General features: G+C 41.7%; 1 protein-coding gene across 5 annotated transcripts in view; it reads right to left on the bottom strand.

The window, feature by feature from the left end:
• gpd2 (glycerol-3-phosphate dehydrogenase 2 (mitochondrial)) overlaps positions 1–24,656 on the bottom strand; it is a 133,847-nt gene that overhangs the window by 18,216 nt on the left and 90,975 nt on the right. For all 5 annotated transcript variants that reach the window (XM_063052277.1, XM_063052276.1, XM_063052281.1 and 2 more), the window contains 3 exons: positions 17,220–17,364; positions 16,687–16,880; positions 226–360 (listed from right to left, as the gene is read on the bottom strand). In XM_063052277.1, the coding sequence (XP_062908347.1) occupies positions 226–360; positions 16,687–16,880; positions 17,220–17,364 (474 nt within the window). The remainder of the gene's footprint in view (positions 1–225; positions 361–16,686; positions 16,881–17,219; positions 17,365–24,656) is intronic.

Below are 24,656 nucleotides of genomic sequence, written 5' to 3'. Positions count from 1 at the left end.
CCCTAAATTCACACACAAAGCATTTTATCTTCATCAAGATCATTGCTTTTGTCTAAGACGTACTCAAATCAAAAAAGGAAAAAGCTTAAGTTTTTTGAGCAATAAACAGAGTAAACTAAAATGAATTGGATAATCAGCTATAAATTATTTAACTAGGCGGTTCAATAATGTTAATTTTGAAAATTCGTTCAAACGATTGATATTCACTGACTTCAAATGATATACCTGCAATAGTCACCAGTTTGCTGTCAGTCACTGTCACAACATGATTGCGAGAGATTGACTGGGTGTCCTTTGAGTTGGGATCAGACACCAGTGGTCGAATGCCACTCCAGGCTGCGAGCACATCTCCTCTTCTTACTATGCAAAGCAACAGATCCACGGCCAAAGGTTACTTTTAAAAATCTCCATATTGTCAGCTATTAAAATATTCAAAGAATGCAGACTGAACCAGCTTACACTTGACTATCATGGTTTAGAATATCAAGTGCAGTGTTTCTAAACAGCTTGACTTTGAAAACAAAATATATCTAATGCAGGTTAGGGTCATGCTGCTATCATATCTGATGACACAGATATTTAATGTATCAGAAATGATTTGGAGCTATTGTGAATGTGGTATTGGAAATGGGACATCTTGAGTCTTCTGCCATGCTTGTCTCCATATTCTCTGTGTATCCAGTAAGAATATCCGCTACTCTCAGCACATCCAATAAGATCAGAACATATCCCCCCCCCCACCCCCCAAACTTTACCTGCTATGGATTTCAGTTCAACTTCTGACACTTTCCACAATCTTCTTGGACCATTATTGTTAGGGTGTATTCAGGAGTTAGGACATATAGCAATTATTAATTTCACCAGTAACCCATCTTCAGGTTTGAATGTGGACTGCAGATTTAATTTTAAAATGCAGCTCAGAACAATTAGACTCGACTGCATGAATGTGGAAATTAACATTTATTTTGGGTGTCTGGAGTGTGGGTGCAAAGAAGGAGGTGTGTGAAAACTATATGTAATTCAAAGGAAGCATTGTAGATGCATTGTAACTATAGAATTATCCTGCTGTTATCTTTGATATTTAGCATATAAAAATGTCATGTAATATTGGGTTGAGTAGGTTTTTTCTTACAAGAGTGTCTCAATATGACGCCTGTTGCTTGTTTAAGCTGAATAAAACACTTCCATGTCCACTTGCTTCAGTGTCTCTCTGGTGACTTAGTTCATGTCACAACATTGCCAACCAATGCCTGCAGCTCGCCAGCCTCTCATTTCCCAATGTAAACCCATAGTCTATTTTAGATGAGCAGAACTAGAAAGAAAGATAATTTAGATGTGACACAATCCATAGACTATCTTTGCGAGGAGGTGAAAAGGAAGCACTAACGTCTACTGATAAGGCACCCGTACACAAACTCATCTGTCCTTACTGCCCTTAATGTGAAGACAATAGCCATTATGCAGGCCCAAAGTAATTTTAGGAAACAACAGTGAAACACTCTAAAGATCAGCCAGGGAGCAGTGGGGGTATAAATACTGTAACCAACTGGGTTAGTTGTCATTATACTAGATCATGAGAGTTCAAAAATTATGAAACTGAATTAAATGAAATTGGCGAAATAAATTAAACACTGGAAAACAAAAGTCATTATGTGACAGAAGTCTGTTCTGGGCACTGGTAGTAACTATCATAGTGTCTGAGTTGATTACAACTTCCAAAATTCACTTCCACAGATATCGATGGAAATGAATTTTGGAAGTAGGCACAACTCGCAGCTGTTACTAGATTGTGCATTTGGCGCAAACTGTCAAATTTTCTTCCATCCCCATCACCAACTGTGTTCAAATTTCAAAGCAGCAATGCAAGTTCAACTGAAACACTGTGACCCTCTCTACATCCCCTCCCCATCAATTCACTTTTTACCAAAACTATTTGTTTTAAACCAGTTTCAATTATTCCCATGTCCTCTTGCCCATCTAACTCATCCAACATTAACACAAGCTCATCCAAAATTCTGCAGCCTATGTGCTGGCCTCCACACCAACCCTGCTCACCCACCACTCCTGCGCTCGATGCTGGTTCCTCACTCAGTAAAATCTCAGTATTAAAAATTCCTGTCTTGTTTTTAAATCTCTTTGTGGCACTATCCGTGCCCTTCTGTCATCCCCTCGTGAGCTACAAATCTCCAAGGATTCTACATTGGGTACAGCGCCAGCAATCAGTGATCAGAGTTCAATTCCCACCGCTGTCTGTAAAGAGTTTGTAAGGTCGCCACGAGAGCATATGGGTTTCCACAGGGTGCTCCAGTTTCCTCTCACATCCCAAAGACATACAGGGTCGGGTGAGTAAGACAAGAAAGAGCATGCTTTGTTGGCGCCAGAAGCAAGGTAAAACTTGTGGGTCCTAGACTCTCCCACCATAGGAAACATCCTCTCCACATCCAATCTATTGAGGCCTTTCTACATTCAATAGGTTTCAATTAGAACACCCCCATTCTTCTGAATTCTAGTGGAAACAGGCCCAAAGCCATCAAACGCTCTTCATATGCCGATCAATCCTAGAATTATTTCCATAAGAGAGAATAAGGTACTGTACAAGAATATGGGACTGATGGACCTGCACTGGTGGGAGACAGAATGAACTTGATAGACTGAATTGCCTCATTCTGTGCTATGAATTATGGATTTGGAGCTATTTTAATCAATACTTAATAATAATTGCAAAAATATCAGCAATATTATATTTTTATGCAAACATTTGCTTTGAAAGTAAAAACCCAATTAATCTTATTATTTATCTACAGAAATTTATTCATTTTGTTAGTAAGTATAAATTAAATATTTTTACTTGTAGTATCAGTGAACAGAAGAAAAGGATTTAAAAGTTGGCTATAAAAAATGAGAGAACTAAATATTAATTTTTACATTCTAATTCTACTAGGAACAAGCAAACATGCAAATAGATTCTGGAAGGAAATATGGGACATAGAAATTAAAATGAACAGGAAAAAAAGTGACAAAAATCTGAATAAAACCACAGTGAGACGTCAAAATAAAGATGAAGGATTAAGTATTACAATTGCTATGGATATCGGTTAATACAAAAGATGAAAAATTCCACAGCATATTTTATTATGTCATCAAAATTTAAACATTTAGAATGTTGAGCAAATTAACCAGAGCTCCAGATTTTAATAGAATAGCCGGTAATAGAATTTCAGAAAGTGCTGGTCTTTGAGACATAATTGTGCTGCAAAGCCTGTTCAATAAGAGTCTGAAATGAAAATGCAGATTCAAAAACAGAACAAACACAAAATAAATTAGCTTGCAATAATTCTGTAACAATATTGTTAATGGAATATAGAAAATATAAATGATTATGCAAAACTGTTCAACGGCTGAAAAAATATTACCACACATCATAATATATTTGGCTATTTTAATAAGCTACGAAAATTTTAAAATCTGTCATGAGCTGACAGCAGTCAGTCAATTGGATCAAATGACTCCTAAAATTAGGTGATATTTCCATATAGTTACAGTAAAATGTACAGTTTTATATTTTAAAAAGTAAACTTGAGGTTTTAAACAATATTGATTTATAGGCATTCAAATCCCCTCTCTAGTGAAATGAATTAACTTCCTGAAACACACTAAACAACCAATAAATGTGAACCATCCTTCCATTCCAGGATTAACAAAATTTCCAATAACCCATAAGTAAAAATAATGCATCTAAAATATTGGACTTCCAATTGTGTTTTAACAGCCTAACTTTTAAATACATGGCAAAAAACAAATCAACATCTGCTCAAGCCCACATGAATGGGTAAAACAATGAAAGACTTTTTTAAAAAAAATTGGCTTGGTAATAGGAAGCAGAGGGTGATGATTGGAAGTCTGTGATGAGTGATGTGCCACAGGGTCTGGGACCCTTTCGGCTTGTGATTTATATTAACATTTGACATGAACATAGGAGGCATGATTAACAAGTTTGTGGGTGACCATGAAAAGTAATGGAGTTGTGAATATCAGAGGCACTTGTCCAAGGCTCCAGAAGGGTGGAGATCAGAAGGAATATTGGGCAGAACGTTGGCAGATGCTATGTCATCTGAACAAGTCCAAGGTGATGCAGTCCAGGAAGTAATTTAGAGGTAGGACACATGATAGGGTGCTGATCAACAGAGGGACCTTTTAGTGTAAATCCATTGTTCATCGAAGGTGTCAAATGCCTTGATAGAAATATGGAGGGCTATGTAGGAGGGAAGGGTCAAACTGATCTTGGAGTAGGTTAGAAGTTCAGCACAATATCATTGCCAAAGGGCCTGTACTCTGCTGTAGTGCTTTATGTCTGTGTAGACAACATCAATTGCCCTACCTTCAGTCGTCTTTGCTTAACCAAGCTGAATTAAATTTGTGTGACGGGACCTGCCAGGAATGATGGCTATGCCTAATAAATTCCTGCTATTCTGGATGCAAGCAAATCCTGCCCCGTAGAAACTTCTCCAGTAATTCCCATATCTCAGGTATGGATTATTCCTTCTTAAACAAATGATTAACAGTGGTTATTCTCCAGTGTTCTGGGACTTCAACTGTAGCTAAGAAAGATTCAAAGATCTCCACAAAGACCACAGCAATCTCCTCCTTTCTGCTTTCTGCAGGGATCGTTCCCTACGCGACTCCCTTGTCCATTTTTCTCCTCCCCATCCCTTCCCAACGATCCCCTGCCTGGCACTTATCCTTGTAAGCGGAACAAGTGCTGCACCTGCCCTTACACGTCCTCCTTCACCACCATTCAGGGCCCCAGACAGTCCTTCCAGGTGAGGCAACGCTTCACCTGTGAGTCTGCTGGGGTGATATACTGTGTCCGGTGCTCCCGGTGTGGCCTTCTATATATTGATGAGACCCGATGCAGATTGGGAGACTGCTTCGCTGAACACCTACGCTCTGTCCACCAGAGAAAGCAGGATCTCCCAGTGGCCACACATTTTAATTCCACATCCCATTCCCATTCTGACATGTCTATCCATGGCCTCCTCTACTGTAAAGATGAAGCCACACTCAGGTTGGAGGAACAACACCTTATATTCCGTCTAGGTAGCCTCCAACCTGATGGCATGAATATTGATTTCTCTAACTTCCGTTAATGCCCCTCCTCCCCTTCTTACCCCATCCCTAATTCTTTCTTTCTTTCTTTCTTTATTCTTTACTCTCCTTCCCTCTCAAAATAACTCCTTGCCTGTTCTCCATCTTCTTCTGGTGCTCCCCTCCCCCTTTCTTTCTTCCAAGGCCTTCCGTCCCATGATCCTCTCCTTCTCCAGCCTTGTATCCCTTTTGCCAATCCACTTCCCAGTTCTTGGCTTCATCCCTCCCCCTCCCGCCTTTTCCTATTATTTCGGGTCTCCCCCTTCCACTTTCAAATCTCTTACTATCTCTTTTTTCCATTATTCCTGATGAACGGTCTCGACCCAAAACGTCGACTGTACTTCTCCTTATAGATGCTGCCTGGCCTGCTGCGTTCCACCAGCATTTTGTGTGTGTTGCTTGAATTTCCAGCATCTGCAGATTTCCTTGTGTTAGCAATCTCCTCCTCTTGTTTCCTCCGGTATCCTGTGGTAGACTCCATGTGGACTTACCAACCTTAATCCTTTTTAAATACACTCAACAGCTCCTCCTTATTATTGGCATCCATTAGAACATTAACACAGCCTTCTCCTTGGTGAATACTGATGCAAGTAATCACTTAGTACCTTTTAACCTATCACCTCCTAACTATCGTCCTTCTCCTTCCACCCCACCGCACCCACCTTTTTGTTCTGGCATCTTCCCCCTTCCTTTCCAGTCCTGAAGAAGGCGTTTGGCCTGGAACATCAACTGTTTATTCATTTTTATAGATGCTGCCTGACCTGGTGAGTTCCTCCAGCATCGTGTGTGTGTGTTGTTTTGAATTTACAGCATTTGCAGAATTTTTCACGTTTACATTTAGTATCTCTCCCCGTTCCCCTGGTTCCAGGCATAAACACTCTGAGTTGTCCTTGAGTGAAGTCACCATTTCCCTAATTGCTCTCCTGCTCTTTATGCTTAAAGGCTGGGGTATTTGAGGGAGAAATTGTTTTAGTATAAGAACAGAGAGTGGTCGATATCTGGAACACACTGAGGAGGTGCTGGAGTTAAATACAATCATTGTGTTTAAGAAATATTTAAATGGGCTTTTAATAAGTATAGTTAGATGGATAAAGAAACTTTAAAGTAGGAGAAAGGTCCAGCAACAATGGAGCTCCAGAACATGGGGTGGCTGAGGAAAGTGGGGGTCAGATAGCTGAAAGCCTGCAATGGGATAGAGGGGCAAAATGGCCTTCCACAGTGGATCCAAGTTGGAAGAGCATCAAGAGTGGGGTAGGAGGAGAACCAATGATTTAAAAGCTAGAGCTGAGTAGCGCATGGGGGAGCCAATAGAAATTGACATCAGTTCAATAAAACGCAAATACTGATTATTGTCAAACAAGATGTGGGTGGTAGAGACTATTCAGCATAGAGAAACTGTTCATATTCTGCAGGTTCCACCGAGATGCAACACAGAGCGTCATAGGAAGTCATTCGTGCCTGTGGCCATCAAACTTTACAACTCCTCCCTTGGAGGGTCAGACACCCTGAGCCAATAGGCTGGTCCTGGACTTATTTCCTGGCATAATTTACATATTATTATTTAACTATTTATGGTTTTATTACTACTTAATTATTTATCAGGCAACTGTAACGAAAACCAATTTCCCCCAGGATCAATAAAGTATGACTATGACTATGATTATCAGAATGGTTGTAGTGAAGATATTGACATTTTATTGTGACTGAGTTACAGTGAAAAGCTTGTCTTGCATACCGTTCATATCAATCGGCAGTACATTGAGACAGTACAAGATGAAACATTAACAGAATGCAGAATAAAGTGTTGCAGTTACACAGAAAATGCAGTGCGAGTAGACAAAAAGGTGCAAGGTTATAATGAGATTAATTGTGAGGTCAAGAGTTCATCTTATTGTACTAGGGATGGGTACATCTAATTGTACCCATTCACTTCAAGGTCTAGGATCTTTTCTCTGTCACACTGGTGGTTGTGTGGCAAAAAAAGACCAACAGCATCTCTTCTACCTCAGGTGACTGAAGAAGTTTGACATGAGTCCGCGAATCCTCAAGACCATCTACAGGGGCACCGCTGAGAGCACCCTGACTGGCTGTATCACCTCCTGGTACAGGAACTGCATCGACCTTGGTCACCAGGCACTGCGGAGAGTGGTACGGACAGCCCAGTGCATCTGTGGATGTGAACTTCCCTCCATTGAGGATATTTATAGCAGTAGGTGCAGAAAGAAGGCCTGGAAGATCATTGGGGACACCAGTCACCCCAACTATAAAGTGTTTCAGCTGCTTCAGTCTGGCATTAAAGCCAGGACCAACAGACTACAGGATAGCTTCATTCTACAAGCCATTAGACTTTTAAATTCACATGTCTGTACATTACAATGGAGTCATAGCACAAAGACTTTTATTCCCTCACACTGTGGGATGGATGTAAGATTTAAATAAATTCATATTCATTTCATAGGTACTGCCTGGTCTCCAGAGCATTTCCTGTTTTCTTTCATGTCAGATTTCTGGCATCTACAGTATTTAATTTCTGATTTATGTAGGATTGAGTTAGAGATTTCTGCAAGGAGGCAAATCAAGACTAAGTGTTTCAAAAGCAATAGGATAAAGTTAAGATGGTGAAGCCAAGAGTTGATGGTGACTGGTTGCTACAGATAGCCAGCACTCGTTTGAAATTGTCCCTTGCATTGGTCAGAATTTTACTGAGGATATTAAAATGCTGAATTACTCATTCAGGCAGAGATGAGGAGCCCACCCATTGCAATGCAGGAGAAGTTATTCATATATTGAGATAGAAAGAGATAGGTAACCCAGCTGACTATCAGAAATAGCAGTGAATTAGGTGTTTCTTCACTTTGGCTCAGGCATATACAGTATAAAATGAAGAAAATGTGAAGTAGTGAGACACTAAACAGACAAAACAGCACTGATTACTTGAACTGGTGAATCTCTGCACTGCGGCCAGTACAAAAGTCAAACAGAAACGGACTAAGGTGTAGGGTTGTAACAAAAGATGGTTCAGATGAAAGGATGATTAGAGATGGGAACTCAGTTGAGAAAAATGAGATGACGGCTTTTGCAGTATCAGCGGCCCGGATTCAATTCTGCCACGTCTGTAAGGAGCTTGTACATTTTCCCTGCGACAGTATGGACTGCCACCCATGTGCTCCAGTTCCCTCCTACATTCAACCGAGGTTTGGGTCACTAGGTCAATTGGTCACATGGGTGTAATTGGGCAGCGTGGACTTGTTGGACTGGGAGGGCTTGTTACTCTGCGATATGTCTAAATAAAATAAAATCAAAAATAATACCGACCAGAAAACAAATAAAAGGGACATAGCGTTCAACTTTTTAGAAAACAAAGAAGTTACTCTTTTGAAATTCAGAAGGATAAGGTTAAACAGCTCTTGCGAATTACAGATACGTGATTCGATGTTGGGGTGTTCACGAGCTCGGCAATTAGCTTGCAGACGTTTCATCACCAGTTGGGGTGACATCGTCAGTGCGCAGTTGTTGGTGCTTCTGTCTGGGAGTGCTTGCGTTTACATTGCCTCAGTCCTGATTGGCTGCCCCTTCTGTTGACCTTTGAATTCTATTGGCTCGCATTTCTTTGGCTCTTAGGGGTTCGTAGATGGTGTCTATTTCGAGATGTTTGTTTGCAGACATCAGAAAAGAACCATGCTTCTGATGATTTGTGATTGCTAGAAAAGCAATAGGAATTAAACAGTAACCTGACAGAAGTACATTATAAACGGAAAGTGTAGAAACTGATTCTATGTTGACAACTACAATGCTGATTGAAGAAAAGTCATGTGAAAGAGACATTTGCTAAGTTAGGAAATGGCTAGAAAACAGACATATATTAGAAGAAAATGCGCATTTATATTCATTTCATTAATAATTCAATGACTAACATTTTATGGCTGGGATAATGCAGCAATATATGAACATACTTCCAGTATGGTTTCTTCAGGATAATGCAACACATCAGATTACAGGGAAGTTAATTTGATATGAAATGATCAGTCTTTCTTCTAAAAAGATATACAGTATGACAGATGTAAGCAATGCTTTGTAATGCGATAACAGGATTAATTCCACATGGAATGACATATTAGGCAACATTGACACATTTGCCATAACAAGGTTTACGCAAGTTATTAGTGACAATTTACATTGATACAAGTGGAAGATACATGAAACACTATATCTGTGAATACTTGTCAGCCTCTGCTTTTTCAAGATATTATTGATTTCATTTAAAGGAAAATCATGATATATAAAAATGATTAAACTTTGTACAGAATTGATATTTGGGATTATGTGGCAAAATATACTACAACTTACCTCTGGAAATTGATAACACCTCAATATACTAAACAATTAATTCTTTCAGAATGGAAATGAGGAGGAATTTCCTTAACCAGAGAGTGGTGAATCTGTGGAATTTGTTGCCACAAGCAGCTATGGAAGCCAAGTCATTGGGTATATTTAAGGCACAGGTTGATAGATTTTTGATCAATCAGGGTATGAAGGGAAACGGGGAGAAGGCAGGAGATTGGGGCTGAGAGGGAAAATGGATCAGCCATGATGAGATGGCAGAGCAGACTCAATGGGCCAAATGGCCTAATCTGCTCCTATTTCTTATGGTCTTATGGAAATGGTATTGCAGGCATACTTCGTACAAGAGGATGTTTTATATAACACAAAAATGGTCAAGCTACAAATCACTTGGTATTATTTGACACCTGGACTCTTTATTACCCCTGCTAGAAAAATTAATATCCATTTTACTGGAAAATTTTTAAAAATAGCAAGATTCTGTTAATGTGAATTAGGTTTAAAGAACAACAAACAGGGTGCCAATATAGAATGAATTATGTGCGCTTTATAGCGTCAAAATGAAAAGGCCTGAACTGCCTTTACAGATGTGTTTGTCCATTTAACATTACTGCTTCCGAGCACACTGAAGAATCATAAATCATGTAGTATGCAAGACTTAAGGTACTGTCCAGTAAAAATTAACAATATGTGCCCTGAGATAGCAGGAAGATAGAATTAGAATTTTCACTACCATAACAAACCCCATTTATTTAATATTTTTGAGATAGCAAAACATGTCAAGACCTTTCAAAAAAGCCTTATCAAATAAAATTGACGCTGCACCACAAAAAGAAAGAAATCCCCCCCCCCATTTTTGACTCTGGCCTTCTACATCTTCTCACCTGCCTGTCACTTCCCTCTAGGTCCCTTTCTCCTTCCTTCTCTCTTAGGGTCCACTCTTATCTCCTATCAGATTCTTTCTTCTCCAGCCCTTTACCTTTCTCACCCACCTGGCTTCATCTATCCCTTCCAGCTAGCCTCCCTTCTCTCCCCCACTTTTTTACTCTGGTGTCTCTTCCCTTCCTTTTCAGTCCTGAGGAAGGGTCTCAGCCCAAAATGTCGACTGTTTATGCATTTCCATGTATGCTACCTGACCTGCTGAGTTCCTCCAGCGTTTTGTGTGTGTTGCCTTAGATTTACAGCATCTGTAAACTTTCTTATGCGTATACTATATATCAATTCTTGTTTATTTTGTATCATTCCCTGTTAAAACCATGAGGAGTTCTCTGAATGTTAGCTGTGAATTGTACTGCTAGACATGTCTTAACCTCTTGTGCCATTTCAGAAGCCATTGTGTGTAGCTGGCCAAAAAAAACTTGCAGTTTCAGATGAGGGCCAAGGCAGACAAACTTGGAGCAAGAACATCTTGATGAGGAAAATGCAGATATATTGACCGTTATTTAGTAAAGTTCTCAAGATTCAGAAAATGTATCTTTGTATTGAGAAGTTTCAAAAGAAGCTCAATTATTTATATAAGGAGCGAGTCTGATATGAAAGAAGATTGGTAGCTCAGGTTGGCTGCATGTTTGTAGGGTTGTTCACTGAACTCGGAGGCTAGGTCGCAAACGTTTCATCACCAGTCGAGGCGACATCAGTGCGCAATTCAGTGTTGTTTCTGCCGAGTGCCCACGTTTATATTGATCCAACTCGTTGTTCTGATTGGTTGGCTGTTGTGCCAGCCGCCAGACTCTGCTTGGTCCCAGCCAATCGAATAGCTGAGTGATCTCCGCTGGCCCGTATCCCTGGTTATCAGCCAACCGGTCAGAACAACAAGTTAGACCAATACCACAGAATTAACACTCAATTGTGCACTGATGGTGTCATCTCCACTGGTGCCGAAATGTTTGCAAACTAACTTCCAGGCTTGGCGAACAACCCTACAAACAAACAGGGAGCAAGTAATAACAAACATTAGATGTGGCAAAATTTTTGGAGTCCATCTTGAAAATTAAATGTCTCACATATGCAGGGAGGAAGGAAGGGAGCAAGTGTGAATAGCTGGCTGTAAAACCCAGCTAGGCTGAGGACATAGCAATCTTACTGGCATGAAATCATCATAAAAGCTCTATTGTTTTACATGCCCTACAGCTGGCCAAATGAAAAGAATAGCTGACATCTGGAAAGGAACACAAGTGGCAGGAGGACAGTGACTGGAGAAAGGCCAATAATGAAGTGATGGGTGGGAGAGAACAGACACGTTAATACAGAGTCAGAGGTCAAGATTTGTGTAGAAGATTAATGTAGAACTCAAAAGTACATGATACGCCAAATAATCCGTGATGTGGGTTGGCAGGTTTGGAGGCAGGAGAAAGAATAAAAGTTTTTTTTCCTGATTTGGCTGAATGTGGCATTGCCCCAGGATTTGTACCGAGTCCCAAGCTTTTCAGCATTTATATCAATGATTTGCATGAGTACAGAATTGTATATCCACATTTGCAGATGCAACAAAGATAAAAAGCTTTGGAAGAGCCCTTGGGAGAGCTGAAAATTAGAGTCACAGACTAACTGAGTGGGCAAAATTATAATAGATGGAGTACAATGCGTTTATGTACCAGGTCATGCACGCTTGATTCAAGAAAGGCAAGATGGAACATTGTCCAAACGAAAGAGAAGAGGCAGAAAAGGGATTTCAGTTTTCTTGTACCTAAACCAGCAAATTCCTAGCGCAGTTAAAATTGTGATCAGAAAGGTATTGAAAGCCTCAAGCACTGTCTATTGAGCTTCGGTTAGGCCAGTCCTCAAACATCCCTCGTCTGATACATAACCCAGCACTCAAATGATTTGAGCCCCATTAACTTTCCATTTCTTCTTGTCACATACTGTGTTTGATCTTCTGATTAGATGTTTGTATCTGAAGTCAAGGAGTAACCCAAATTTCACATTTGCCCCATTAAACTGTAAAATTGAGCAACAAATTCTAGCTTGTACATGAGAAGATTAACGTTAACTGGATATGTTACTGATAAAATTTTAATTAAAACTATCCATATCATTCTACCTTATATATGAAATAGTCAAATAAAAAATAGACAGTAGATCATTCAACAAGCAGTTATAACTCACTGATTTATGCTTTTAATGTTCTCTTCAAAATAAGCACTGCAGAGTGATGCTGGAAAAAAGAACTTAAGACTACATTTCAAATACTACTGTTGTTACCACACTGGTCGATCTATCTAAAATGAGGCATTTATCATATTATGAGAGTACTGAACTGCACTTATAAACCATGCTACCAGAAATAGCTCTTGTCACACTATAATTAAATTGCTGGAATGAATCCAAGTCTCTGGAAGTGGATGTGCCTGGCATAATGCACACAGGATAATATAGTTTGTAGCAGATTGATATGGCTGGCACAGTTTATTTAAATAATATGAGCCCATTTATAAATATTGTTAATTACTGAAATTTAAACACTATTGACAGTAAGAATATTTTAAACAATGCATAGACTTCTATTATTAGATTCACATCAAAGTTACACTCCCTGCTGGTGTACAAAAGTAAACTTCAGAACTGCACATTCTTATGAGCCTCTTCTAGAAACAAAAGATATATATATATATATATATGTGGGGTTCTCGATATGACCACAGGTTGAATGCAGCACAAACATCAGCAACAATGCCAGCAACCTTTCTCGTGTGTCTAAACAATGAGTAATATCAAGTCAAGCTTATTGTCATTTAACAAGATACATGCATACTGTCAAACGAGACAGTGTTTCTCCAGACCAGGGTGTAAAGCACATTAGTACACATAAAATGCAGGTAAGACCATGAGATATAGGTGTAGAATTAGGCCATCTGGCCCATCGCATCTTCTCCACCATTTCATCATGGCTCAATGCATGGAGTATCAGAAATAAGGTGAATGATCTCATTGCACTATTACAGTTTGTCAGCTATGATGTGGCTATCATTGAATCATAGCTGAAGGACAGTTGTAGTTGGGAGCTGAATGTCCAAGGTTACACATTGTATTGGAAGGATAGGAAGGTAGGCAAAGGGGGAGGCGTGGTTCTGCTGGTAAAAAATGACATCAAATCAGTAGAAGGATGTGACATAGGATTGGAGGATGTTGAATCCTTGTGGGTTGAGTTAAGTGTTACGTACCCCGTAACTGGGTTGCCAAACCAGCAGAAATGGATCACTCAGTTGGAGTCTGGATTACTAGAACTAAGAAAGTTTTATTAAAGAAAAAAGCAACACAGTACTCTAATCAAAAGGATAATGAATGCAACAGTTCAGCAATGATAAATATACATGTACACAGAATTCAGATAACAGGATCAATCAAGCTCTATCATTGTCTAGGGGTAAATAACCAGTTTGAAAGTGACGCAAGGTTCAGTTCAATTTAGTTCAGTTCAGTTCGCAGTAATCGCTGCCGTGGGAGATGGACAGTGTGGGGAAAGGAGAGAGAGAGCAAAAACGAATGAATATTCAAGGCTTCCACACAGACCTTCGCAGTCAGCTTTCGGGCGAGTCCTTTGTGATGTCATCTGAGGTCACCGACCATGACCCTTCCGTTTCCAGATACGATCGTTTCCCTGCGCTGAACCTGGCACCCAGGCAAGGGTGGACACACACCAGGTTCCCGCCGATCGTGCCTTTCCACCCTGAGCGTCTATGGCTTGATCCCGTGATCAGCCGTCCAAAAGCTTCCCACCGACTTGTGAGAGGCGCACCGCTTCCAGGGTCTTGTCACCTCGGGTGTCGTGTGTGTCGCCTTAGCGAACCTGTCCCTTTTTATCCCCCTGCTGGGGTATCGCCTGTCCATCACTTCAAACAGTTCGGGGTTCAAAGGGTGAGCCGCTCTTGACAGCTCTCCTTCCCCTTCATTAACATCTCCACATGCTGCTCCATTGTTTTCCTTATCTCTCTCTCTCCTGAAGTCAGGTGGCAGACCAGCTGCTGATTCCACTGGTGCCAGCCCAGGCCAGCTACATCTTAATCTATGTGTATTCTTGTCACATAAGAAACTGCAAGGGTAAAAAGACCCTGATACAAGTTGTATACAGGCCTCCCAATAGCACCATAGATTACAACAAGAAATAGAACAGGCATGTCAAAAGGGACATGTTATGTTAGTCATGGGAGATTTCAACATGCAGGTTGATTGGGAAAGTCAGGTTAGTAATGGATCTCAAGAGAACGAGTTTGTTGAATACCTATCAGATGGCTTTGTAGAGCAGTTTGTCATTGAGCCTACTAGGTTTTATTAGCTATGCTACATTGGGTGTTATGTAATGAACTGGAGGTGATTAGGGATCTTAAGACAAAGGAACACTTAGGAGGAAGTGATCACAATGTGATTGATTTCAACTTGAAATTTAATAGGGAGAAGGTAAAGTTTAGCGTAGCAGTGTTTCAGTGGAGTAAAGGAAATTATTGTGGTATGAGAGAGGAGTTGGCCATAGTAAATTGGAAGGAGATGCTGGCAGGAATGACAATAGAGCAGGAATGGCTGTGAGCTTCAGGGAAAAATGAGGAAGGTGCAGGATAGATGTACTCCAACAACAAAGAAATACTCAAATGGCAAAATAGTACAACTGTGGCTGACAAGGGAAGTCAAAGCTAATGTAAAAGCAAAAGAAAGTGCATATAACTAAACAAAAATAAGTGGGAAGATAAAGGATTGGGAAGCTTTTAAAAACCTACACAGAGCAACGAAAAGAATCATTAGGAGGGAGAAGATGAAATATGAAAGCAAGCTAGAAAACAATATCAAAGTGGATAGTAAAAGCTTTTTCAAGTATGTAAAAAATAAAAGAGGTGAGAATGGATATAGGACCACTAGAAAATGAGGCTGGAGAAATAATAACAGGGGACAAGGAGATGGCAGATGAAGTAAATGAGTATTTTGCATCAGTCTTCACTGTAAAAGACACTTGCAGTGTGCCAGATGTTGAAGGGTGTGAGGGAAGAGAAATGAGTGCAGTTACGATTACAAGGGAGAAGGTGCTCAAAAAGCTGAAAGACCTAAGGGTACACAAGTCACCTGGACCAGGCAACTGCTCCACCATTTTATCACGGCTGATCCATTTTCCCTTTTGGCCCCAATTTCCTGCCTTCTCCCTGTATCCCTTCATGCCCTGACTGGTCAACCTCTGCCTTAAATATACATAAAGACTTAAACTCCAAAGCCACCTGTGGCACCACGCAATAACTCAAGAACGTAGGAATTAAATCTAGAAATGAATTATGCACAGATAAACAAAGTGCATATATTATTGCTCGCTGCTGCTTATGCACGGGAGGGGGTAGCTGTGGGGGGGGGGGACTTTGGGTTCTAACATTTAACTGTTGTTCACTCATTGGGGTACTCTGTTTTCGTGGATGGTTGCGTTTCAGGGTGTATATTGTATACATTTCTCTGACATTAACTTGTAATAGTCATTTCTTGGTCCTCATGATTCAGATTAAACAATATCTCCGTTCATCCCCCACAAGCCATCTACTCAGTTTAGATGGATGTAGGCAATAAATGCTGGTAATTCACATTCAGAGCATAGTTTTAAAAATATCTGCCTTCTGGGATGGCAGTCTTATACTCTACACTTTTCTCTAAGTTCTCCTTGTTGATGTGAGCTGTCTAAGCAAGTAAAAGAATGAAAGATACCCATTGTTCCCCTTCAGACCTTCCCTTGATTCTACGAATAGGTGGATCAAGGTCTGTATCTCCAATGATCTTCACAGTGATCAGTGTTGGTTGGAGTGAGAGTTGGTGGTTCTTAAGGGGAGAAAAGGAAATAGGAAAGGTTTGGTGGTTTCCAGTCTCCCTCTTCATTTTATTCTCTACATTTCAGTGGGTCTCCCAAAGACAATGTGGTAATTTGGTTTACCAACATCATTTACTGTGGTTTAGAGATTCTGTATTACTGTGCTAAGCCAGCTTAATTTAGGGAACAATGGTAATCATCAACAAATTAACCAAATTATATCCATAAACATAATACTAAAAATGTAGTTTTAGAATATATTCGTAAAGTCAGTGCCCAGATGAGTATTACCCTTCCTTGTACTTCCCTCCAGCCATTCACAGCATTGATATCAATAGATCTATCACTGGGGGCAGATTACACATGATAGGCATTTAATGCTCGTTGTTAACTTTGGAGGTTTTAAAATTAAGAAAATTTCACGTAATTACCTTCGACATCTGGACTCAGATAATTGCGTATTTCACTGAGAATGAAGTTAATCTCTTCCTCGTGTGGAATTGGTTTAGTTGTAATCTCCGTTGGTGTATCAGTGGTTCCTGCAATGACCATTCCTTCCCAAGGTAAGAAGAATATAACTCTGCCATCACTAGTTGCTGGATCCAGCAGTCCCATTGCTTCAGGGCTACAAGTCCAAGTTACGAGGTTATTTTAAATAGAGGGCGAATGTCAAACCAACAATTCACTAAAATGCAATAACATTTGGATTTTATACAGGATGATCTTTAAGAGAACAACTGTTATTATTTTGTGATGATATTACACCTGACTATATTTTGTTCACAAATAAAACAAAAACAAACTAAAGTTGTGTGGCAACCTGTATCAGACGAAAATAACTTGAACCTATGATTTGCTGCCTGTTGTACTCGCATTGTCCTTTATTAACTGACTCATATAGAATGCGTCTTGCACTGAGAGTCATCGTACCGCTATCAAATGGGGTTAAGATTTATTTTATTACCTATAGTAGCCAGGCAAGACAACGTGTACTCCAGTACTGCCCTGACAAATCTTCTTGACTCCTTTATCATCCATTTCACGCAGCGTATCTGTGAAAGGTCCAGTAGCGTTGATAACACATTTGGCCCTCACTTGAAACAATTCCCCTGAGAAAGAACACAACACTAATCAGGAACCCAATAGTCCTGGCGTAACATATAAATGAACAATAGTGTACAAAATAATTTTAGAACAACCTTGAAATGATAGCTCCTCTAAAATATATATCTGCTTTAAAACATAGAAAATTAAATTTTGTAACATAAATACTACAAAATGTTTTGAAGATTTTTATGCTAATTATATAACAGCAATAATTAAAATTCTGCATACAGCTGGCTTTTACAATTCTTGTGGTGGTTCCTGGGGTGAAGTCACATCTGTTCTTTGAGACCATCAGGGTACTTTGATCCTAGTGTCACAAAGCAGGTGGCTACTGAGAAGGCCAATGAATTGGTTTTAATTTGCCAATGCTGCCTAGTTCCAGAGTGGGTCTATTAGATTAAAAATAGAATATGTTGCTCCATTACTCAGAAAGGAAGAGACACAGAAAGCAGCATGAACCAAAGGGTTTGATTCAATAAATGTAGGCGAGTTAACATACTATCTGTATGGGAAAGCATTGCAAGTTACAGTAAAAACACACACACACAAAATGCTGGAGGAGCTCAGCAGGCCAGACAGCATCCATGGAAATGAGTAAACAGTTGACGCTTCAGGCCAAGACCCTTCATCAGGACTGGGAAAAGAAGATGAGAAGCCAGAGCAAGAAGGTTGGGGGAGAGGATGAAGAAGGACAAGGTAGCAGGAGGTAAGGTGAGAGAGGGAAACGGGAATGGGGGAACGGTGAAGGTTGGGGGGGGGGGGTTGGGATACAATTACCAGAAGTTCAAGAAGTCAACGCTCATGCCATCAGGTTGAAGGCTACCCAGATGGAACATAAGGTGCTGCTCCTCCAGCCTGAGTGTGGCCTTATCTCGGCAGTACAGGAGACCATGGACTGATATGTCAGAATGGGAATAGGAAGTAGAAATGAAATGGGTGGCCACAGTGTGATCCTGCTTTGTCTGGCAGGCGGAACGTAGGTGTTCAGTGAAGCAATTTCCCAATCTACGTCGGGTCTCACTGATAAACAGCAGGCCACACCAGGAGCACCAGATACAGTAGATGATTCCAACGGACTCACGGCTGAAATGTCGCCTCAGCTCGAAGCAATGTTTGGGCCCTGAATGAATGGTAGTGAAGAAGGAGGCGTAGGGGCAAGTACAGTACTTAGAAACCATAGAAAAACTACAGCACAGAAACATGCCTTTTGGCCCTTCTTGGCTGTACCGAACCATTTTCTGCCTAGTCCCACTGACCTGCAATATGGACCATATCCCTCCATACACCTCCCATCCATGTATCTGTCCATTTTATTCTTACATGTTAAAAAAGAACCCTCATTTACCACCTCATCTGGCAGCTCATTCCATACTCCCACCACTCTCTGTGTGAAGAAGCCCCCCCTAATGTTCCCTTTAAACTTTTCCCCCTTCACCCTTAACCCATGTCCTCTGGTTTTTTTCTCCCCTTGCCTCAGTGGAAAAAGCCTGCTTGCATTCACTCTATCTATACCCATCATAATTTTATATACCTCTATCAAATCTCCCCTCATTCTTCTACACTCCAGGGAATGAAGTCCTAACCTATTCAACCTTTCTCTGTAACTGAGTTTCTCAAGTCCTGGCAACATCCTTGTAAACCTTCTCTGCACTCTTTCAACCTTATTTATATCCTTCCTGTAATTTGGTGACCAAAACTGAACACAATACTCCAGATTCGGCCTCACCAATGCCTTATACAACCTCATCATAACATTCCAGCTCTTATACTCAATACTTCGATTAATAAAGGCCAATGTACCAAAAGCTCTCTTTACGACCCTATCTACCTGTGATGACACTTTTAGGGAATTTTGTATCTGTATTCCCAGATCCCTCTGTTCTACTGCACTCCTCAGTGCCTTACCATTTACCCTGTATGTTCTACCTTGGTTTGTCCTTCCAAAGTGCAATACCTCACACTTGTCTGTATTAAACTCCATACTTGTTCCGCTTGCAAGGATAAGTACCAGGAGGGAGACCAGTCGGGAGGGAGGAATGGACAAGGAAATCACGTAGGGAGCGATCACTGCGGAAAGTGGAGAGTGGGGGCGGGGGGGCAGGATGACGTGCTTGGTGGTGGGATCCCATTGCAGATGGCGGAAGTTACGGAGAATTATGTGCTGGACGAGGAGGTTAGTGGAGTGGTGATGAGGACAAGAGGAACTCTATCCTTGGTGGGGTGGCGGGAGGATCGGGTGAGGGCAGATGTGCGTGAAATGGAAGAGATACGGTTAGGGGCAGTGTTGATGGCGGAGGAAGGGAAACCCCTTTCTTTGAAGAAGGTGGACATATTAGTTCTGGAATGAAAAGCCTCGTCCTGAGAGCAGATACAGCTGAGAGTAGGAATTGAGAGAAAGGGGTGGCATTTTTTTCAAGTGACAGGGTGGGTAGGGATACAGTCCAGGTAGCTGTGGGTATCAGTAGGTTTATAAACAATATCAGTAGATAAACTGTCTCCAGAGATGGAGACAGAGAGATTGAGAAAGGGGAGGGAGGTGTCAGAAATGGACCAAGTGAACTTAAGGGCAGGGTGGAAGTTGGAACAAAGTTGATGAAGTTAACAAGCATAGCATGGGTGCAGGAAGCAGCACCAATGCAGTCGTTGACGTAGCACAGGAAAAGTTGGGGAGTGATACACGTGTAGGCAGGGAACAGAGACTGTTTCACGTAGATGACAAAAAGGCAGGCATAACAGGGAGCCATGCCAGTTCCCATGGCTACACCTTTTGTTTGAAGCAAGTGGGAGGAGAATGGTGGTGTAGGGGAATAGGTTGGGTCTTCTCTAGAAAGAAATGGGGAGCTTTAAGGCCCTCCTGATTGGGGGTGGAGGTGTATAGGGACTGGACACTATGGTGAAAATAAGACAAATGATACCAGGGAACTCAAAGTCATTGAAAAGATCCAGAGTGTGTGAAGTATTATGGATGTAGGTAGGATGGGGCTGAAGATGGTGGGGAAAAAACAGAGCTGAGGTACGCAGAATGTAAGTTCAGTGGGGCAGGAACAAGCAGAAACAATGGGTCTACCTGGACAGGCAGGTTTGTGGATCTTGGGTAGGAGGTAGAAATGAGAGGTGCAGGGTAAAGGAACTATGAGGTTGGTGGCAATGGATGGGACATCCCCAGAGTTAATAAGGTCAGTGATGGTGTGGGTGACAATGACCCAGTGGGGTCCTGTTCGAGAGGTGAGTAGGAGGAAGTGTCTGAAAGTTGTCGCCTGGCCTCAGCACCTGAGTTACAGTACAGTAAGACACTTCAAAGAAATCCAGGCATTCAAATATAGGGAGGTCAGGTTTGGCCAAATTAGTGCAGTCCTTTCAAATAATATGCACTTGGTGTCAGGAAATTCCTTATTGACATGTTTGAAAATTAGTATACTATTATATTACCTGGTTATTTTATATCTAAACTGCACTGTTGGTACTAACTTTTTTTTTGTGTATTAATATCTCTTGTAAAGTTATATTGCAACTGTGTATCAGTGCCTATATGGTTTACCTTTTGTGTACTAATTCAATAAAAAGATTTAAAAAGAAAGGAAGGAAATGTAGAGGAAGCTTAACCCAAAAGCAGAACAGCGGAGTCAGTTTTAGCGGTGAGCAATAACAATAAGCCACAATGGACACAACACCAGAGAGGACAGGTACAAAGCACAACAGGCAACGAGGTGACTGGAGGCCAAAATCAACAGGTTGAGGCTGGCTAGTTCGCTGAGTGAATGAGGTTTGTGGATGAGAGCTGGGTTTAAATCGGCTGCAGGTGATGAGTTGGAAATGAGTGGCAGGTGATTTCTGTTAGCTAGGTGAAGACTAGGAGGTGCCTGCCTGTGTGGGCGTGATAGGACTCTCCCCCCACCTCACCAACAACTGACACCCAACAGCCCAGGACAATCCAAATCTGTCCGGTGGAACTCTTCCATGAGTGATGGAGCCAAGATGAAACTAGACAGCACTGAAGTCCTCTCCTCTGGGCCATACCCTTCCCAGTCAACCAGGTGCTGTCCATGATGACATAATTCCGTCAACTGGTGAACCAGGTACACTACACCACTTTCCACTATTCTAAGGTGTGGAGGTGCAGGCTTAGGTGGTTTGAGTGGTCCATGGGCAATGGGCCTAATGTAGGACACATGGAAGGTATGTGTGATCCTGAGGGACAGTGGCAGCTGGAGACTTTAGTGACTAGATTGATGTGATGCGTAGTCTTGAAGCAACCAACAAACCAGAGCAAGTACTTGTGGAAGTATCATAAACAAGGCCGATGAACTTAGAGCGTGGATCAATACGGGGAACTGTGATGTTGTGGGCATTACTGAGACTTGAATGTCTCAGGACCAGGAATGGCTGCTGAATGTGCCGGGCTTTAGATGTTTCAAAAAGAATAGAGAGGGAGGCAAAAGAGGTGGGGGCATGGCATTGCTAATTAGGGATAATGTCATGGCTGCAGAAAAGGAGGAAGCCATGGAGGGATTATCTACTGAGTCAGTGTAGGTGGAAACCAGAAACAGGAAAGGGGCAATAATGGGTGTTTTTACAGGTCCCCAGTAGTAACAGGGGCATCAAGGAGCAGATAGGGAGGCAGATTCTGGAATGGGACAATAATAATAGGGTTGTCGTGACGGGAGATTTTAACTTTCCTAACATTGATTGACATCTCCTTAGCGCAAGTAGATAAGCCAGCTAGAGAGGCTGTACTTGATCCAGTATTGGGAAGTGAACCTGGTCAAGTGTCAGATCTCTTGGTGGGCGAGCATTTTGGAGGCAGTGACCACAACCCTATCTCCTTCACCATAGTGCTGGAGAAGGACAGGAGTGGACAATTCAGGAAAACAGTTAATTGGGATAGGGGGAAATATGATGCTATTAGGCAGGAACTTGGGAGCATAAATTGGGAGCAGATGTTCTCAGGGAAATGCACAGCAGAAATGTGGCAAATGTTCAGAGAACATTTGCATGGAGTTCTGCATAGGTATGTTCCATTGAGGTAGGGAAAGGATGGTAGAGTTAAAAAACCATGGTGTACAGAGTATGTAGAAAATCTAGTAAAGAAGAAAAGAAAAACTTACGAAATCTTCAAGAAACCAGGTACTGCTCTAGAATATTACAAGGTTGTTAGAAGGAGCTTAAGAATGGATTTAGGAGAGCCAAAAGGGGCCATGAGAAGGCCTTGATGAGCAGAATTAAGGAAAACCCCAAGGCATTCTACAAATATGTAAAGAGCAAGAGGATGAGCCATGTGAGAATAGGACCAATCAGGTGCGATAGTGGAAACGTGTACAAGGAGTCAGAGGAGGTAGCAGAGGTACTTAATGAATACTTTGCTTCAGTATTCACCAGAGAAACAGACTTTGGCAATTGTGGGGATAACTTACAGCGGACTGAAACATTTCAGCATATAGACATCAAGAAAGGGGATGTGCTAGAGCTTTTGAAAACCTTTAAGTTAGTTAAGTCACCGGGACCAAATAAGATACACCCCAGGCTACTGTGGGAAGTGAGGGAGGAGATTGCTGAGCCTCTTGCGATGATCTATGCATCATCAGTAGGGACGGGAGAAGTACTGGAGGATTGGAGGGTTGAAAATGTTGTTCCCTTGTTCAAGAAAGGGAGTACAGATAATCCACGAAATTATAGAAAAGAAAGTCTGACTTCAGTGGTGGGCAAGTTGTTGGAGAAGATCCTGAGGGGCAGAATTTATGAGCATTTAAAGAGACATAATCTGATTAGGGATAGTCAGCATGGCTTTGTCTAGGGCAGGTCGTGCCTTACGAGCCTGATGGGAATTCTTTGAGGAAGTAACAAAACACATTGATGAAGGTAGAACAGTGGATGCAGTGTATATGGATTTCAGTAAGGCACTTGATAAGGTTCCCCATGCAAGGCTCATTCAGAAAGTAAGGAGGCATGGGATCCAAGGAGACCTTGCTTTGTGAATCCAGAATTGGCTCTCCCACAGAAGGCAAAGGGTGGTCTAGATGGTGTGTATTCTGCATGGAGGATGGTAACTAGTGGAGATCCACAGGGATCTGTTCTGGGTCCCCTCCTCTTTGTGATTTTTACAAATGACCTGAATAAAGAAGTAGAAGGGTGGGTTAGTAGGCTTGCTGATGACACAAAGGTTGGGGGTGTTGCGGATAGTCTGGAGGGTTGTCAGAGGTTACAGTGTGACATCGATAGGATGCAGAACTGGGCTGAGAAGTGGCAGATGGACTTCAACCCAGATAAGTGTGAAGTGGTTCATTCTGGTAGGTCCAATTTGATAACAGAACATAATATAAATGGTAAGACTCTCGGCAGCGTGGAGGATCTGAGAGATCTTGGGATTCGTATCGATAGGATGCTCAAAGCTGCTGCGCAGCTTGACAGTGTTGTTAAGAAGGTGTGTGATGTGTTGGCACTCATCAACCATGGGATTGAGTTCAAGAGCCGTAAGGTAATGTTATAGCTATATAGGACCTTGGTCAAACCCCACTTGGAGTACTGTGTTCAGTTCAGGTCACCTCACTACAGGAAGGATCTGGATGCTATACAGAGAGTGCAGAGGAGATTTACAAGGATGTTGCCTGGATTGGAGGGTGTACCTTATGAGAATAGTTCGAGTGAACTTGGCCTTTTCTCTTTGGAGCAACAGAGGATGAGAGGTGACCTGATAGAGGTGTATAACATAATGAGAGGCATTGATCACGTGGAAGGCCAAAGGCCTTTTCCCAGAGCTGAAATGGCTAACACAAGGGGGCATAGATTTAAAGTGCTTGGAAATAGGTACCAAGGGGATGTCAGGGGTAAGTTTTTCCACACAGAGGGTGGTGGGTACGCGGAATGCACTGCCGGCGGTGGTGGTGGAAGTGGATACAATAGGGTCTTTTGAGACCCTCTTAGAAAAATGGAGGGCTATGCGCTAGGAAATCCTAGGCACTCTCTAGAGCAGGTTACATGGTTAGGACCACGTTGTGGGCTGAAAGGGCTGTAATATGGTGTAAATTTCTATGTTCTATGTTCTAAGTTGGTTCACTGGAGCAGATCTTGGATGGACAGCCAGACATGGTACCCAGGCCGGAATAGTCTGGCTGGGCACCACTGGTGACTGGCCTGCCAGCAGTAGGCACAGTTGGCAGCAAGGGTGGCCCTCCATGACTACTTCCAAGCATTCAAGCAGTGGCCCACTAGGGCCTTGGTGGATGGGACCTCTACTGTTGTCTCCTCTGTGGGGAACAACAGAAGCTGGTAGCCATACCTGTGGTAGACAAGGTGTGTA

The sequence above is a fragment of the Mobula hypostoma genome, chromosome 6 (assembly GCF_963921235.1).
Source record: "Mobula hypostoma chromosome 6, sMobHyp1.1, whole genome shotgun sequence".
NCBI lineage: Eukaryota > Metazoa > Chordata > Chondrichthyes > Myliobatiformes > Myliobatidae > Mobula > Mobula hypostoma.
This window is presented reverse-complemented; position numbering and strand designations above follow the sequence as displayed.